At 43.5% G+C, this 18,882-nt stretch overlaps 1 protein-coding gene across 3 annotated transcripts in view; it reads left to right on the forward strand.

The window, feature by feature from the left end:
• Positions 1-18,882, forward strand: part of SANBR (SANT and BTB domain regulator of CSR) — a 77,029-nt gene that overhangs the window by 45,953 nt on the left and 12,194 nt on the right. For all 3 annotated transcript variants that reach the window (XM_062209498.1, XM_062209499.1, XM_062209500.1), the window contains 4 exons: positions 7,109-7,254; positions 8,289-8,388; positions 11,817-11,849; positions 12,570-12,669. In XM_062209498.1, coding sequence (XP_062065482.1) covers positions 7,109-7,254; positions 8,289-8,388; positions 11,817-11,849; positions 12,570-12,669 — 379 coding nt within the window. The remainder of the gene's footprint in view (positions 1-7,108; positions 7,255-8,288; positions 8,389-11,816; positions 11,850-12,569; positions 12,670-18,882) is intronic.

The following is an 18,882-nucleotide window of genomic DNA, read 5'->3' on the forward strand; positions in this document are numbered from 1 at the left end:
ACATTATATTAAGCCTCAAATTATCTCTGCAAACAGTTTTTCTAACAAAATATTCAGCACACAAAAATAAGCTGGCATGGATGGAAACAGCTGAATTAGACAACAACAAAAACACTATAGCTATTTGAATTATTGACATAGATTATAAAATAGCTTAAACTGATAGAAGCTAAACTCTGAAATTTTTGGCAGGGAATTATAAACTATAAAAAGTGACAAAAAGAGTATCAATAAAAGTACTGTTAGGACTGAGGAACTCAGTGAGGAAGTTTAATCTTAGAGGCAAATTTAACAATGTAGATGTGGCTGAAGAATTAATGAACTGAAAATAGGGCCAAGGGTAGGCATTTGACCTAGCAGTTAAGATGCCGTTTGAGACACCCACATCTCACAGGGCCTGGGTTCAGTTCCAAGCTTTGGCTTCAGATTCCAGCTTCCTGCCTATGTGGACCCTGGGAGACAGCAGGTGACTACAGCACAAGTAGTTGGGTCCCTGCCACCCACACGAAAGACAAGGATTAGTTTCCAGGTTCCATGCTTTGTTGTGGACATGTGGGGGATAAACTAGTGTATGGGAACTCCACCTGTCTCTTGTCTCTGCCTCTCAAATAATAAAAACAAAGTCAGAAGACACCATTCAAATTGAAGCACAAAGAAAGACTAATAAGAAAATATATGTGTGTTTGTGTGTGTATATATGTACATATAGATATAAAAACCAAGAAAGTACATGTCCAACTTTTGTCTTTAATGGTGGATATATATATATATGTATACACACACACACACACACACGTAAAACATGAAAATTACCCTCCTGCCATTTTAAATGTATAGTTCAGTATTAAGTAAATTCACATTGTTATATACCCAATCTCCAGCACTCTTTTCATTCGACAATACTGAAAGTCTACCTGTTCAGCAATTCCCTGTTCTCCCTTCCTCTAGCCCCTAACATCCACCCTTGTATTTTTTGTCTCTATATATCTGATTACTCTAGGTACCTCATATAGTGGGATTTGTAATACTTGCCTTTTTGTGTAGAAGGGTCTGACCTTTTCATTGAATCCCCAACAGAAAAGAAAGAGAATGAATCAAAGGCCATTGTAGAAAGAAAACAAAAAAAGAACATTTTATTTTATTTTTAGAAGGCTTTTATTTAACGAATACAAATTTCATATGTATAACTCTTAGGAATATAGTGGTTCTTCCCCCCATTCCCACCTTTCTACCCCCACTCCCACCCCACCTCCTACACCCTCTCCCATCCCATTTTTCATTAAGTTTTGTTTTTCATTTACTTTATATACAGAAGACCAATTCTATACTAAGAAAAGATTTCAACAGTTTGCACCCACACAGACACAGAAAGTATAAAGTACAGTTTGAAGACTAGTTTTAATGTTAATTCTCATAGTACATCTCATTAAGGACAGAGGTCCTACATGGGGAGTAAGTGCACAGTGACTCCTGTTGTTGATTTAACAATTAACACTCTTATTTTTGACGTCAGTGACCACCCAAAGCTCTTTTTTTTTTTTTTTTTGGACAGGCAGAGTGGACAGTAGAGGGAGACAGAGAGAGAAAGGTCTTCCTTTTTGCCGTTGGTTCACCCTCCAATGGCCGCCGCGGTAGGCGCGCTGCGGCCGGCGCACCGCGCTGTTCCGATGGCAGGAGCCAGGTGCTTATCCTGGTCTCCGCAGGGCCCAAGAACGTGGGCCATCCTCCACTGCACTCCCTAGCCACAGCAGAGAGCTGGCCTGGAAGAGGGGCAACCGGGACAGGATCGGTGCCCCGACCGGGACTAGAACCCAGTGTGCCGGCGCCGCAAGGCGGAGGATTAGCCTAGTGAGCCGCAGCGCCGGCCACACCCAAAGCTCTTGACATGAACTCCCGAGGCTATGGAAGCCTTTTGTGACCACAGACTCTATCACTATTTAGACAGGGCCGTATGCAAAGTGGAAATTCTCCTTTCAGAGAAAAATACATCCTTCTTTGATGGCCCCTTCTTTCCACTGGGGTCTCACAAAGATCCTTCATGCAGAACAGTTTTTGCCACTGTGTCTTGGCTTTCCATGCCTGAAATGCTCTCATGGGATTTTTCAACCAGATCCAAATGCCTTAGAGGCTGATTCTGAGGTCAGAGTGCTATTTAGGGCATTTGTCATTCTATGAGTCTGCTGTGTGGACTGCTTCCCATGTTGGAACTTTCTCTCCTTTTTAATTCTATCGTTATTACCAGACACTGGTCTTATTTATGTGATCTATTTGACACTTAAGCCTATCTATATGATCAATTCCACACTGAATATGATCACTTTATCACATAAAATGGGATTAGTACCACCCAGCTTAAGGGATTTGGAGACCCATGGCAAGTTTTTAGCTTCACTCTTAGGGGTAAGTCCATGGGAATGTGTGCCAAGCTGTACTCCCTCTGTCATTCCCACTCTTACTTTTAACTGGGATCTATTTTCAGTAGCCTTAATCCTATGTTAGGTAAAGAGTTCAATCAATGGTATTAATTAGAAAAAGGAATAAATTTTTTAAAATGAAATAATGAACTGTAAAAAGAACAATTTAAAAGCATTCAGAAGAAAGAATATAGAATCCCTTCAAACATCAATAATTAGAGCTCACATCTCAGCAGTAGCAGAAATCAGACTGTAGTCTACAAGGTCTTCAGTATGCCAAAATCTCAAAATGAATAACTCTTTAAATATCCCTTAGCAATTAAAGCAAAATCATTATAGGTAAACAAATGGAGAAATCGAGGCCAACACTGTGCATAGTGGGTCAAGCTGTTGCTTGCACCTACTTCTGATTCAGCTCTCTGCTAATGGCATGGAAAAAGCAGCACAAGATGGCTCAAGTGTTTGGGTCCCTGCCATCCACGTGGGAGACCCAAAAGAAGCTCCTGGCTTTGACCTGGCCCAGCCCCAGCCATTTTAGCTATTTGGGGAATGAGCCAGAGGATGGAAGATCTCTGTCTTTCCCTCTCTCTGTAATCGCCTTTCAAATACGAATAAATGAATCCTTTTAAAAAACAGGGGAATGTAGGCCGGCGCCGTGGCTTTACAGGCTAATCCTCCGCCTTGCGGCACCAGCACCCCGGGTTCTAGTCCCGGTTGGGGCGCCGGATTCTATCCCGGTTGCCCCTCTTCCAGGCCAGCTCTCTGCTATGGCCCGGGAAGGCAGTGCAGGATGGCCCAAGTGCTTGGGCCCTGCACCTGCGTGGGAGACCAGGAGTAGCACCTGGCTCCTGGCTTCGGATCAGCACGATGCACTGGCTGCAGCGGCCATTGGAGGGTGAACCAATGGCAAAAAGGAAGACCTTTCTCTCTGTCTCTCTCTCTCACTATCCACTCTGCCTGTCAAAAAAAACAAAAAACAAAAAAAACAAAAAACAGGGGAATGTGTAACCAGTAAACTGCTTAAAGGAAGTAGTAAAGAATGTTCTTAAGATGTAGAGTTACATATCAATTATTTAATAATATAGAAAATTTTAAATAATTGATATGAATATATGCTTTATAACTTTTAAAAATACCTGTTTATTTGAAGGCAACAGAGAGGAAGAGGTGGGGGGAGAGAGATCATCCATCCTTTGGTTCATTCCCCAAATGCCTACAACAGCCAAGGCTGGGCCAGTCTAAAACCAAGAGCGAGGAACTCTTCAAGTTGCCCATGTGGATCCCACATGGATGGCAGGGACCCAAGTATTAGAGCCATCATCTGCTGCCTTCCAGGCACATTAGCATGAATCTGTATTAGAAGTAGAGGAGTCAAGACTCAGACTGGCACTCCAGTATGGCATGTGGGTATCCCAAGCTATAGCTTAACCCACTGCACCAAAACACCTATATAATTTTATAACCTTTATGTATAATTTTAAAACCTGTAACAATATAAGCAGGATGGTACAATGGAATTTAAAAGATCTTGCATTATCTCAGAAAGAGGTTTTTTTTATGGTTTTATTTATTTATTTATTTAAATGACAGAGTTACAGAAAGAGGTAAATAGAGAGAGATGGCAAACTTCCAGCCTCTGGTTCATTCCCTAAATTGATGCAACTGCCAGGGCTTTGCGAGGCTGAAGCCAGGAGCCTGGAACTCCATCTAGGTCTGCCATGAGGGTACCAGAGACCCAAGCACTTGGGTCCCACTTCCACTGCTTTCCAGGTACATTAGCAGGGAGCTGGATTGAAAGTGGAACAGCTGTGACTGTAACTAGTGCTCATATGGGATGCTGGCGTCACATGTAGCTTAACCCATTCCACCACAATCAGAAGGGGAATATTAACTTAGACTTTGGTAAACCTGAAGGCTATGCATTGTAAGTTCTGTAGTAACTACTTAAAATAAGAATATATAAATTAATGTGGGGGGGGATGGGGTGGAAGTGGCATTTTGGCACAGCAGTTTAAGCTACCACTTGTGATGCTGGAATTCCTTATTGGCGTGCAAGTCTCAAGTTCTAGATTGGAGTGCAAGTCTGAAGTTCTAGCTTTCAGTCTGTTCATTCACCTAGGAAGGCAACACAAGATGGCCCAAGTACTTGGGCCACAGCCCCCCAACTTGGGAGACTAGGATGGAGCTCCTGGCTCCTGGTCCAGACCTGGCTGTATGGGAAGTAAACCAAGGATTGAAAGATGTCTCCCTGTCTCTGTCTTTCTGTCTGTCTCTGTCCTCTCTTATCTCTGCCTTTCAAATAAATATTTTTTATAAATAAGTTAATTTGTATTATGGTAGGAAATGCAGTGATTTTTAAAAATCCAAAAGAAGAAAAAGAATACTGAATGATGCATTATGAGGTCAGATATGTGAACCCAAATATACTGGCTATTACATTAAATGTAAACAGTTTAAATAGTCCAGTAAAAAGACAGACTATCAAAGTATGGTGGGGAAATAGAAGAAAAACCTTACTATTTGGTGTTTCTAAGAGATATATCTAAAACATAAGGATATAGAAAGATGTAAAAGAAAAGAAAAAGGTAGATCACATAGCTTTATTAAAATAAAGCAAGGATAGCTTTGTTAGTATCAGAACAAATAGATTCCAAGGCAAAAACAGTGCATGAGATAAAGAGGGTTATTTTATAATCACAAAAGGTTAACTTACCAAGAAAATAATTCTAAATTTGTACCTATTAATATGACCTTAACATGCATAAAGCAGAAAATTAAGCCCACAAGAAGAGAACAATTCACAATAATAGTGGGAGATTTAAACATGCCTTAGTCAGTAATAGATAACCCAAGCCAATAGTGACAAAGTAAGCATATAGAAAATTAAACAAGTTGTATGTTTGTTAGATTAAGTTTCTCTATTAAAATAAGCAACATTACAGTATAAATTATTTTTAAGCATGAATAGAACATTTATAAAATTTAATCACATGCTGGATCATAAAACATAAGGTCTCAACAACTTTCAAAAGAATAAGATCAATCATGTTGAATGTTTATGTCTGCAGTCCATTTATGCTAGAAATCAATAAGAAAAGTAACTAGAAAACATCCATATGTTTTCCAGTTAAGAAATACATTTCCAAACTAATGTATCAGAAAAGAAATAAAATGAAATTGGGGCCGGTGCTGTGGCGTAGTGGGTAAAGCCACCGCCTGCAGTGCCGGCATCCCATATGGGTGCTAGTTTGAGTCCCGGCTGCTCCACTTCCTTTTTTTTTTTTTTTTTTTTTTTAAGATTTTGTTTATTTTATTTGAGAGATAGAGTTACAGACAGTGATAAGGAGAGAGAGAGAAAGGTCTTCCTTCCATTGGCTCACTCCACAAATGGCTGCAACAGCTGGATCTGTGCCAATCTGAAGCCAGGAGCCAGGCGCTTCCGGTCTCCCAAATGGGTGCAGTGGCCCAAGCACCTGGGCCATCTTCTACTGCTTTCCCACGCCATAGCAGTGGAAGTGGAGCAGCCAGGACTAGAACCAGCACCCATATGGGATGCCAGCGCCACAGGCAGAGGATTAATCTATTGCACCACAGCATTGGCCCTGCAGCTGCTCCACTTCCAATCCAGCTCTCTGCTAAGACCTAGGGACCTAGGAAAGCAGTGGAAGATGGCCGCAGTCCTTGGGCCCCTGCACCCGCGTAGGAGACCTGGAAGAAGCTCCTGGCTCCTGGCTTCAGATTGGCGCAGCCCTGGCCATTGTGGCCAACTAGGGAGTGAACCAGCGGATAGACCTCTCTCTCTCTTTCTCTCTCTCTCTCTGCCTCTCCTTCTCTCTGTAACTCTGCCTTTCAAATAAATAAATCTTTAAATAAAAGCAAGTGGTATTTATTCATATGACGGAATATTATACATTAAAGCAATGTTAATGTTACATGCAGTGGCATGGATGAGTCATTTAATATGGAACAGAACAGGTAAGGCAAAACTAAATTAAATAGTGTTTGGGGATACATCATTATAAAAGGGTAAAAGCAAGGAAGTCATTACCATAAAAGTCAAGACAAAATTTATCTTCTTGGGAGAAAAGAAGTAGAGTTGTCATGGGAAACGGACCCAGGGGCACTCCTGGAGTGTTCTATTTCTCAGTGAGAGTGATTTTATGGATATTTGGGTATTTGTTAAGTTTTAGTCTCCTTTCTGTATGAGGAGCACTTTTTCCTCAGGAAAAAGTTACAGAGTAGTTTATTTGTAATAGACCAGGCAAAAACTAAAGGTTATAGTCATCTTGAAAAGTATTAGTAGGGGCAGGTGCTTGGCACATGGTTAAGATGCTACTTGGCATCTTGGAGTACCTGGGTTTCAGTCCCAGCTCTACTTCAGTTTAGCTCTCTACCGATGTGCACCTTGGGAGGCAGCAGGTGATTGCTCAAGTGTTTGGGTGTCTGCCATCCTCATGGAAGATCTGAACTGAATTCCAGTCTCTCAGCTTCAACTTGGCCCATCCCCAGCTGTTGAGGGCATCTGGGGAACCAGGAGATGAGCGATCTCTGTGTCTCTGTCTGTTTATAAATAAATTTTTAAAATAATATAAATAATAAAATTAATTTTTAAAATAATATAAATAAACTTTTAAAGTAAATGAGTGTCTCTGTAGTAATCCAACCTCTCTAATTCAGTGTTTCTTATATCACAGGGCTGTAAAGTGAGGGACCACGTAGTTGCTCTTCGAGATCAAGGTGAAAGTGGGGATTTGCCGCCCTGTCTGACTGCTAGAATACTGGATGATCTGCACGAGCACAAAGATGTCATTGTGGTGCCTTTTTCTAAAGATACAGTTAGGTGAGGGGAAATAAAAACAATAGCTACCAACACGATTGCAGCTTTACCCCGTGGCTCCCACTTCAGAATCTCCTAACCCCAAATCAATAGTGTCAGTCCATTATCTCGGACAGCCTAACTGAAATTACACGTTGGCTGATGGTAAGAGTAACAGATATTTGATAGGCAAAACACTTAAAAATATTGGAGTTCTGGGGGAGGAAAAACTGGTGAAGAGTACTTGATTAGAAAGATTAAGACCTTAAATCCAGTTTCTGAGGGTTTGGGGCTTTTTCCCCCAAGTTGCTTAAACCTATCCAAAATGCTTGACTAGAAAAAAAGTCGAAGGTTGAGACCTTCTTTCCATAATTTTGAACCCCTGGAATTCTGTTCAGAATTCATTTCCATCATTTTGAAGTCGCAGCAGGCTATCAATCTTGGGTGACTGGAGTCTTGAAAACTGCTGTTTTCAGAGCAATACCCAATCAGGATGGTCCAGTCCATCACCTAGCAAATACAGTGTTTAGTGCAGTAGTGCTCCCCTATATTTAGTGACTTTTACTAGGGGAATCAGTGAATGAATTAAGAAATGCAAATGTTGGAGTGGACATTTAGCCTAGTGATTAGTATGCCCATATCACATACTGGAGCATCTTGGTTTGATCTGGCTCTGGCTCTGGCTCTTGACTTTGGCTTCCTACTAATGCAGACCCTGGAAGGCAGTGGAGATGGCTTAAGTAATTGGGTTTCCTGCTACGCATGTGGAAGACCTGGATTGAGTTCCTGGTTTCCATCTGATCCTGCCCCAACCATTGCAGGCATTGGGGGAGTGAAGCAGCAGATGAGAGCACACTCTGTGTGTGTGTGTGGCTCGCTCACTCATTATGTCCTCTCTTTGCCTCTCAAATTTAACAAAAAAAAATTTAATTTTGAGATCACATTGTTATACACAGGAACTGTATTCTAAAGAGTAATTTATAAAACATATAATAAAAAGATACATGTAAATTTTTAAGAAATTTAACACTTTTCCATAAATATGTCTTTCTTTCCAGTGATCCTGCAGTTGGCCCCTGTGATGAAAAGGGTTTAGAATGTGATGTTCTGCTGGAGCCAAGTACACCATGGGGCCCCAAAACTGGGGAGCTCAACGCTGTGAGTAACTTACTACATTAATTTTTTGCTCTACGATTGATGACATTTTCAGAAGCTAGGTCAGTTTAAAGTGAACTGTCAGGGCTGGCGCCATGGTGCACTAGGTTAATCTTCCGCCTGCGGTGCTGGCATCCCATATGGGCACCGGGTTCTAGTCCGGGTTGCTCCTCTTCCAGTCCAGCTCTCTGCTGTGGCCTGGGATAGCAGTGGAGGATGGTCCAAGTCCTTGGGCCTCTGCACCCGCATGGGAGACCAGGAAGAAACTCCTGGCTCTTGGCTTCGGATCAGTGTAGCTCTGGCCATTGCGGCCATTTTGAGAGTGAACCAGTAGAAGGAAGACCTTTCTCTGTCTCTCTCTCTCACTGTCTGTAAACTCTACCTGTAAATTAAATTTTTTTTTAATCTTTTTTTTTTTTGACAGGCAGAGTGGATAGTGAGAGAGAGACAGCGAGAAAGGTCTTCCTTTTGCCATTGGTTCACCCTCCAATGGCCGCTGCGGCCGGCGCATCTCGCTGATCCGAAGCCAGGAGCCAGGTGCTTCTCCTGGTCTCCCATGCGGGTGCAGGGCCCAAGGACCTGGGCCATCCAGGATAGAATCCGGCGCCCCAACCGGGACTAGAACCCGGTGTGCCGGCGCCGCAAGGCAGAGGATTAGCCTGTTAAGCCACGGCGCCGGCCAGTAAATTAAATTTTTAAAGAATTGAACTGTCGGCCAGCGCCACGGCTCACTAGGCTAATCCTCCGCCTTGCGGTGCCGGCACACCGGGTTCTAGTCCCAGTCGGGGCACCGATCCTGTCCCAGTTGCCCCTCTTCCAGGCCAGCTCTCTGCTGTGGCCCGGGAGTGCAGTGGAGGATGACCCAAGTCCTTGGGCCCTGCACCCCATGGGAGACCAGGAGAAGCACCTGGCTCCTGCCATTGGAACAGCGTGGTGCGCCGGCCGCAGCGCACCTACCGCGGCGGCCATTGGAGGGTGAACCAACGGCAAAAAGGAAGACCTTTCTCTCTGTCTCTCTCTCACTGTCCACTCTGCCTGTCAAAAAAAAAAAAAAGAATTAAAATGTCAATCATAACAAGGTATTATGCTGAGTTAATAGAACTGATGTAAAGAGCTGGTGCTATGGTACAGGGTATTAAACCACCACCTGCAGTGCCAGCATCCTATATAGGCACAAGTTTGAGTTCTGGCTGCTCCACTTTTTTTTTTTTTTTTTTTTTTTTTTTAAGATTTATTTATTTATTTGAGAGGCAGAGAGAGAGAAGTCTTCCATCCACTGGTTCACTACCCAGGTGGCTGCAATGGCCAGATCTGTGCCAAACTGAAGGCAGGGGTCAGGAGTTTCTTCCTGGTCTCCCATGCAGTGCAGGGGCCCAAGGGACTTGGGCCATCCTCCGCTGCTTTCCCAGGTCACAGGAGAGAGCTGGATTGGAACTGGAGCAGCTAAGACTCAAACCAGCGCCCTTATGGGATGCCGGCACTGCAGGCGGCTTTACCTGCTACACCACAGCGCCGGCCCCTGCTCTGCTTCTGAACCAACTCCCTGCTAATGGCCTGGGAAAAACAGTGGAAGATGGCCCAAGTGCTTGGACCCATGCTAACCATGTGGGAGATAAGATGAAGCTCCTGGCTCCTGCCTTCTGCCTGGCTCAGCTCCAGCTGATGTAGTCATTTGAGGAGTGAACCAGCAGATGAAGATCTCTCTCTGTTTCCCCCTCTCCGAAACTCTGCCTTTCAAACAAATAAATAAATAAATCTTTTTAAAAAGAAGAGAGAGGAGGTGGGGATTGCTTAAAAAAATGCAGGACTTTTGTGGTAATAGAACATATTCCTGGCCCTCAAGGAATTAATAACTAATAGATTTTTAACTTTTGCAAAATAAATATAACATAGTCTTAAGCATTTTTCTTATGGATAAATAATAACTTGTAGATTGACAATGTGATGTAAAGGTTATTTTATCTCCTCAATGTTCTATAAACATTTCTAATGTGAAATTCTTGGGGTTTTTTTTATTGTAATCAGGATTATAGATAGATTTTTCAAAAGGTTATAAACAAAAATTTTAGAAGGATTTATTTATTTATTTTGAAAGAGTATAAGAGAGAGGGAGAGACAAAGACTCTTCCATCTGCTGGTTCATTCCGCAGATGGCCACACAGCCAGTGCTGGATCCGGCCAAATCGAGGAGCCAGGAGTTTCATCTGGTTCTCTCACATGAGTGGCAGGGGCCCAAACACTTAGGCCATCTTCTCCATGCTTTTCCCAGGCCATTAGCAGGGAGCTGGAGTGGAAGTGACACACCAGTACACAAACCAGCACCCACACGGGATGCTGGTGCCAAAGACGGCAGCTTTACCTGCTATGCCCAGTGCCAGCCCCTCAAAACAAATATTTTTGAGGTGACCAAAAAGCTTTTATTCCTTTGACTCTTTTTGAGTCAAATTATAATGGAAAATAAACATGTGAAAATAGTTTAAAAAATAGGAGCAGACGTTTGTTGTAGTTATTAAAACACCTCTTTGGATACCCACAAGCCTTAAAGAGTGCCTGGTTTCAAGTACTGGTTCCTTTTCCTGCATCTGGCTTCCTGCTAATGTGCACCCTAGGAGGCAACAGGTGATGGTTTAAGTGGTTGTGTTCCTGACACCCATGTAGGAGATCCAGATTGAGTTCCTAGCTCCCAGCTTTAGCCTGGCTCAAGGCCCCAGCTGTTGCAGGCATTTGGGGAATGAACCGGCATATGGGAGATCTCTTGTCTGTTTCTTTCTCTCTGTCTCCGACTCTTCCCACTACTTCAAATTATATTATCTCTATATGTGATTTATTTGTCCATTGGAAAGTGTTGATTGCTTTTTTCTTTTTCTTTTCTTTTCTTTTTTTTTTTTTTTAAACTTCTACATCCTCTTCTAGGCAGGGGATTTGGAAACTATATATTAGTTTCAACAAAGTTTTAAATTATATTTTTCTTTTTAAAAAAGATTTATTTATTTGAAAGGCAGAGTTACAGATAGGCAGAGGTACAGAGATAGAGAGAGGTCTTCTATCCACTGATTCAATCCCCAGATAGCAGCAACATCTGGAGCTGGGCTGATCTAAAGCCAGGATCCAGGAGCTTCTTTCGAGTCTCCCACGTGAATGCATGGTCCAAGGACTAGGGCCATATTCCACTGCTTTCCCAGCCATGGCAGAGAGCTGGATCGGAAGCAGAGCAGCCAGGACTTGAACCAGGACCCATATGAGATGCTGGCAATGAAAGCAGCCACTTTACTCAATACACCACAGTGCCAACCCCTTTAAATTATATTTCATCCTGGGAAGGAAGTATATTTGTAACTTTTGTAAACTCTTATACAACATCCATATGAAAATAAAAAGCTGCAGTCTGGTCAGGTGTTGATCTATTGATCTCCTATTTCTCTGTCTTATAGTTCTTGTCACTGAAAAACTGGACTCTGCAACTGGTAAGTGAGCAGTTGTGTTAAACTTTCATGGATCTCTTTTTTCCTAAATTAAAGTTTAATTTCATAGAGTCATATCAATTTCTTATTTTACAAAGTTTGGTTAAAATCTATTTTCCTTTTCAGCTTCTCCAGTTTTATACCTACTGAAAATGTCTTTCAATTTTTAAAATAGAAACATACTCCACTATCTGCTGCTTAAACCACAGTTTTTAAAGTCACTTTTGAATCACATTTAAGACATTGAACAAAGAAGCAAACCTGTTAAATTTTAACTATTTAGTTGTTTCATTAATTGAGTTTTTTCCTGTCTGCCTATACTATGCCATCTGCTATCAGTATTTGTAAGACTGGAATCCAAATTTGTATCACTGATGCCAGACAGTAGGGGGTAGATGGAGGAAACTATCTCACTATCAAGGAAAATACGGTTGAGTGACAGAGGTATAATTCAGCAAATACTGAATACCTACTGTGGACTTACCACTGTGCTAAGGTTCTGAGAAGGCAATAAATCAAAGTTGTTGTAGTATAATTGTGTCCTGACTAGAAATTCCTACGGTCACTTCCCAGATGTTGTACTACATAGGCAGTGCTGATTTTTAACAGCTCTTTGACTCATTGTCCAAAATAAATTTATATAATATGTTTGGAATAATTCACAAGGGATGTGATAATGCATCTATAATCAATGTGTTCTGTGGTGGATATTTTTAAATTTAGAAACAACAGTCATTATTTTCAGAAGAAGAAGAATATACCACTGGATCTGAGGTCACTGAAGATGAAGTTGGTGATGAAGAAGAAGTAACCAAGAAACAAAGTACTGGCTTCTAAGTGAAACTTGAGTCTGTTGGTGAAGGGGTGGCTTTCTGAAGCCTGTAATGGGAAATTGGCTTTATATATGTACAAGATAAGGTACAGCATAGAAAGAAAAGAGAAGAGGCTTTGTCAGGATTCCCTAACCCTGTTACCAACATGAAATACTCACAAAGTTATAAAGAAAGTGCAGTGTACTGAGAAATAATCCTTCAGATTTGCACTTCAGGTATAACCGAGTGTTTCTCAGAATGTGTGACTCACATCAGATGAAATGTGACGTAAGTTTACCTGAGGTGATCGGGACTACACTCAAATGAACTATTAAGTAACATTCATAAAAATCTGATTTCTAAAATATTAAAATCCTGATTATTATATAACTATGATGAACTTCTATTATGATTTATCAACTTGTTAGCTCCAAGAGTGGTTCAGCCTTAGGCAATGACTCAGGTATTCATAGGCATTTGAGAATGTTAAGAGAAGATTGCAAAGATAGAAAACTGCTTAATGTCCTACAAGGCAGGAAGCCTATAACTAGAGTTGTCTTTTCCACTAGTTAGAATTAATTTGCCTTTCTGTTGGACATAAAAATCTGCAAGTTAACTTCACAGTGTCTGTATGTCGATTAGCAGTAGATAGCAAAATCAGATATGAGGACATTTCCTTACAGAATTAAATAATTCTTGGGTAAGTCAATAAAACAATCCTCCAAATGCCATTGAAACAACACACTTCCCTCCCTTTATCTTCTATAATTTCTTTAAAGATTTATTTATTTACTTGAAAGGCAGAGTTACAGAGAAGCAGAGGCAGAGAAAGATCATCCATCCACTGGTTCACTCCCCAAATGGCCGCAACAGCTAGAGCTGGGCCAGTCTGAAGCCAGGAAATAGGAGCTTCCTCTGGGTCTCCCACATGGGTGCAGGAACCCAAACACTTGGGCCATTTTCTTCTGCCTTCCCAGGTCATAGCAGATAGCTGGATCGGAAGTGGAGCGGGGCCAGCACCGTGGTGCAGTAGGTTAATCCACCACCTGTGGCGCCAGCATCCCATATGGGTGCCAGTTCTACTCCTGGCTGCTCCACTTCCTATCCAGCTCTGTGCTGTGGCCTGGGAAAGCAGTAGAAGATGGCCCAATTACTTGGGCCCCTGCACCCAAGTGGGAGACCCAGAAGAAACTTATGGAGGCTTCGGATTGGTGCAGTTCCGGCCGTTGCAGCCATCTGGGGAGTGAACCAACGGATGGAAGACCTTTCTCTCTGTCTCTCCCTCTCACTGTCTGTAACTCTACCTCTCAAATAAATAAGATAAAATAAAATCTTTATAAAAGATTCATTAAAAAAAGAAGTGGAGCAGCCAGGTCTAGAACCGGCACCTACATGGTATGCCGACACTACAGGGGACAGCTTTACCCACGCCACTGCTCCGGCCCCTATGTATACTTTAGATACAAGTTCTGTGTCAGTGATGTTTTGCAGATATTTTCTCCTAGTCTGTGACTTGCTTCAAATTTTTAAAAAGATTGACTGATTTGAAAGGTAGAGCAACAGAGAGAGAGGGAGAAGCAAGAAGAGATCTTCTACCCACTGGTTCACTCCCCACATGGCTGTAGTCAGCCAAATCTGGGCCAGGAAAAAGCCAGGAACCAGAAACTCCATCCTGGTCTCCCAGATAGGTAACAGGGGCCCAAGTGCTTGAACCATCTTCCACTGCCTTCCCGGGTGCCTTAGCTGGAAGTTGGATTGGAAGTAGAGTAGCCAGGACTCAAACTAGTGCTCTAATAGAGGATTCCAGCATCATAAATGACAACCTAACACCCTGCACCTCAACACAGGCCCCAAGCCTCTTAATTTATAATAGTGTCTTCTGGAGAGAGAAAGTCTGTAATTTTCTGTACTCTAATTTTTATTTTTTCCTTTTATGTTTCATGTTTTATAGCTCAGGCATCTTTGCCTGCCTCAAGGTCACAAAGATGTTCTGCTGTGTGTTTTTCTAGAATTTCCTTGATTTTAGCTTTTTATATTTAAATCTATGATCCCTTCCAGGTGAGTTTTTGTGTATTATGTGATTTAAGGGTCAAGCTTCCTATTTTTCCCCCCTTTGGTTGTCCTAACACCATTTATTGAAAAAACTGTTCTTTCCCTATTGGATTACTTTAGCACTTTTTTAAAAAATCAATTTGCCATTTATATGTGGGACTATTCTGAACCTTGTTCTGTTCCATTGATTTTTTTAAAAGATTTATTTATTATTTGAAAGACAGAGTTACACAGAGGCAGAGAGAGAGAGAGGACTTCTATCCTCTGGTTCACTCCCCAGATGGCTGCAGTGGCTGGAGCTGCACCGATCCAAAGCCAGGAGCCAAGAGCTTCTTCCAGGTCTCCCATGCCAGTGCAGGGGTCCAAGGACTTGGGCCATCCTCCATTGCTTTCCCAGGCCGTAGCAGAGAGCTGGATCAGAAGTGGAGCAGCTGGGTCTCGAACCAGCGACCATATGGGATGCCGGCACTGCAGGCGGAAGTTTTACCCACTACGCCACATTGCCAGCCCCAATTATAGTTCTTTGGAATGAACTTTTTTTTTTTTTTTTGACAGGCAGAGTGGACAGTGAGAGAGAGAGAGAGACAGAGAGAAAGGTCTTCCTTTGCCGTTGGTTCACCCTCTAATGGCCGCCGCGGTAGGCGCGCTGCGGCCGGCGCACCGCGCTGTTCTGATGGCAGGAGCCAGGTGCTTATCCTGGTCTCCCATGGGGTGCAGAGCCCAAGCACTTGGGCCATCCTCCACTGCACTCCCTGGCCACAGCAGAGAGCTGGCCTGGAAGAGGGGCAACCGGGACAGGATCGGTGCCCCGACCGGGACTAGAACCCAGTGTGCCGGCGCCGCAAGGCGGAGGATTAGCCTGTTGAGCCACGGCGCCGGCCTGAACTTTTTTAGTTTAAAAAAAAATGTACTTCATTTATTTGGAAGACAGAGTTAGAGAGAGAGGTATTCCATCCACTGGTTCACTCTCCAGTGGCCACAGTGGCAGGGCTGAGTCAAGCTGAAGCCAGGAGCTTCATCCAGGTCGCCCATGTGGGTGCAGGGGCCCAAGCACTATCTTCCGCTGCTTTCCCAGGCTCATTAACAGGGAGCTGGATCAAAAGTGGAGCAGCCAGGACTTAAATCTGCACCAATATGGATGCCAGTGTCACAGGTAGCAGCTTTACTCACTACACCACAACACCAGCCCCTTTTGTAGTCTCTTAAAATGGAAGCTTAGGGCCGGCGCCGCAGCTCAATAGGCTAATCCTCCGCCTGCGGCACCAGCACACCGGGTTCTAGTCCCAGTTGGGGCACCAGATTCTGTCCCGGTTGCTCCTCTTCCAGTCCAGCTCTCTGCTGTGGCCCGGGAATGCCGTGGAGGATGGCCCAAGTGCTTGGGCCCTGCACTCGCATGGAAGACCAGGAGAAGCACCTGGCTCCTGCCTTTGGATCAGCGCAGTGCACTGGCTGCAACGCACTGGCTGTAGCGGCCACGTTGGGGTGAACCAACGGAAAACGGAAGGCCTTTCTCTCTCTCTCTCTCTCTCTCTCTCTCACTCTCACTCTCACTCTCTCTCACTGTCTAACTCTGCCTGTCAAAAAAAAAAAAAAAAAGGAAGCATAGATTGTAGGCTTTTTACTTTTCTTATTTTATAATATAAGCATATAAAGCTGTAAGTTTTACTTTAACCACTGCTTTAACTGTTTTCCATGGATTATGATAAAGCTTGTTATAGTTATTATTCACAAGAGAGAAAGAGATTTCTATCTGCTTAAGCCAGACCCAGAACTCAGTGTGTGTCTCCCATGTGGGTGGCAGGGTCTCAAGCACTTGAACCACCACCTGCTGCCTCCCAGGTGTGCATTAGCCAGATTCAGAAGCAGAGCCAAGACTTAAACCCAAGTGTGTGGCATCCCAAGTGGCATCTTAACCACTGCACCTAACACCCACCCCTGGATCTTCTATTGTTTCCATTTCTCTGTGTGAGTTTCTCCGTGTGCTCACTCGTATGCCATTTTTCATTTAAACATATTTATAACTAGACCCAGCACATAAGCCCTCTTAGAATCAGTTTCTGTTCATTGCTTTTTGAGCGGGCCATACTTTTTGTTATCTTTATCTCATAACTTTTGATTGAAAAATTGGACATTGTGTGTTATCCTTATGTAGTCTGAAATGTCTTATTCTTTGAAGCATTGTTGAGCTTCTTGTTCTGTTATGTAGTTTATTTGGATAATTCAAACTGCAAAATCTGTCTCTCCCATGTTGTACAGTGAGTGTCTACACAGTTGTTTTTGGGCTTCCGGATGTTGTTACTTAGACTGTGCCCAGGAGTCACTACAGACTGTATAGTTTGGGACTCAGCCAAGCATTTGGACAGAATTTACATTCTGATTTTGGGGCTCACATTCCTAGTGGTTCCCCCTAGATTTCTAGTCGTTTTTTTTTTTTTTTTTTTTTTTTTTTGACAGGCCGAGTGGATAGTGAGAGAGAGAGACAGAGAGAAAGGTCTTCCTTTTTGCCGTTGGTTCACCCTCCAATGGCCGCTGCGGCCGGCGCATCTCGCTGATCCGAAGCCAGGAGCCAGGTGCTTCTCCTGGTCTCCCATGGGGTGCAGGGCCCAAGCACTTGGGCCATCCTCCACTGCATTCCCGGGCCACAGCAGAGAGCTGGCCTGGAAGAGGGGCAACCGGGATAGAATCGGCGCCCCAACCGGGACTAGAACCCGTTGTGCCGGCGCCGCAAGGCAGAGGATTAGCCTGTTAAGCCACGGCGCCGGCCTCTAGTCGTTTTTCAAGTCCCAAGTCTGTCCTGTCCCACCTAAAGCCAGTAAGGTTCCTACTATCTGAGCTGTGTGCAGGTGGAAAATTTTAGTCAAAGACACAAGCAATTCTCATATTTCACACCATGAACAGTTGAGTCTTACAAACATAGGCACCCTATACTACTTTACAATAAAAAGGCAGGCTTCCTAGGGTCTCCCATACACCTGTATAGCTTAATACTACTCCACTAGGAGACTGGACAGTTTATACTCACAGTTTAGATTTCGGGTCTTCTGTGACCTTCTTGCTTTCAAAAATTTTCCCCTTTGTATTTCCAGCTTCTCTGTTGCTTTGAATTCTGTCATTTTCTCCCTGAAATGGCTAAGGTTGTGATTTCCTCCCTGAGTCAGGGAGGCTTGGGAAGTGCCCCTGGACCAGAGAGCTCCAGACTCACACCTCTGGCCTCAGGTCTCAACTACACACATACAACTTTCTGCCTGCCTTTGCTTCTCTGCCAATATCTTCAGAGAGTTGTTGTTTGTAATATTTTTGTTCCACCTTGTAGTTTTTTTCCTTTGGAAGGAATTGTCCAACCTTTTTACAGTGCCATTATCAGATGTCCCACCAAATCATGTCTTTTAGCAATTTTTTTTTAATTATTTTATTTATTTATTTTTTTTTTTGACAGAGTGGATAGTGAGAGAGAGACAGCGAGAAAGGTCTTCCTTTTGCCGTTGGTTCACCCTCCAATGGCCGCTGCGGCCGGCACATCTTGCTGATCCGAAGCCAGGAGCCAGGTGCTTCTCCTGGTCTCCCATGCAGGTGCAGGGCCCAAGGACTTGGGCCATCCTCCACTGCATTCCCGGGCCACAGCAGAGAGCTGGCCTGGAAGAGGGGCAACCGGGATAGAATCCGGCGCCCCAACCGGGACTAGAACCCGTTGTGCCGGCGCCGCAAGGTGGAGGATTAGCCTGTTAAGCCACGGCGCCGGCCTGTCTTTTAGCAATTTTATAACACTCAATAATGTCCTAATTTAATGAAGAGACTTATTAGGGGTTCCAGGTTTGCCAGCCAGCAAATACATCTGTCTAAATTAGTAATTTTGCTTTAAAAAAAAAAAAAAGATTTATTTTTTTACTTGAGAGGTAGAGTTACAGATAGAGGGAGAGATAGGGAGAAAGGTCTTCCATCCACTGGTTCACTCCCCAAATGGCCACAATGGCCAGAGCTGGCCAATCCGAAGCCAGGAGCCAGGAACTTCTTTTGGGTTGTAGGGACCCAAGGACCTGGGCCAGCTTTTACTGCTTTCCCAGGCCATAAGCAGAGCTGGATTGGAAGAGGAGCAGCCTGGACTCGAATCAGTGCCCATATGGGATGCTGGCGCCACAGACTGTGGTTTTACCCACTACACCACAGTCAGCACC

Source organism: Lepus europaeus, chromosome 13 (assembly GCF_033115175.1).
Source record: "Lepus europaeus isolate LE1 chromosome 13, mLepTim1.pri, whole genome shotgun sequence".
Taxonomy (NCBI): domain Eukaryota; kingdom Metazoa; phylum Chordata; class Mammalia; order Lagomorpha; family Leporidae; genus Lepus; species Lepus europaeus.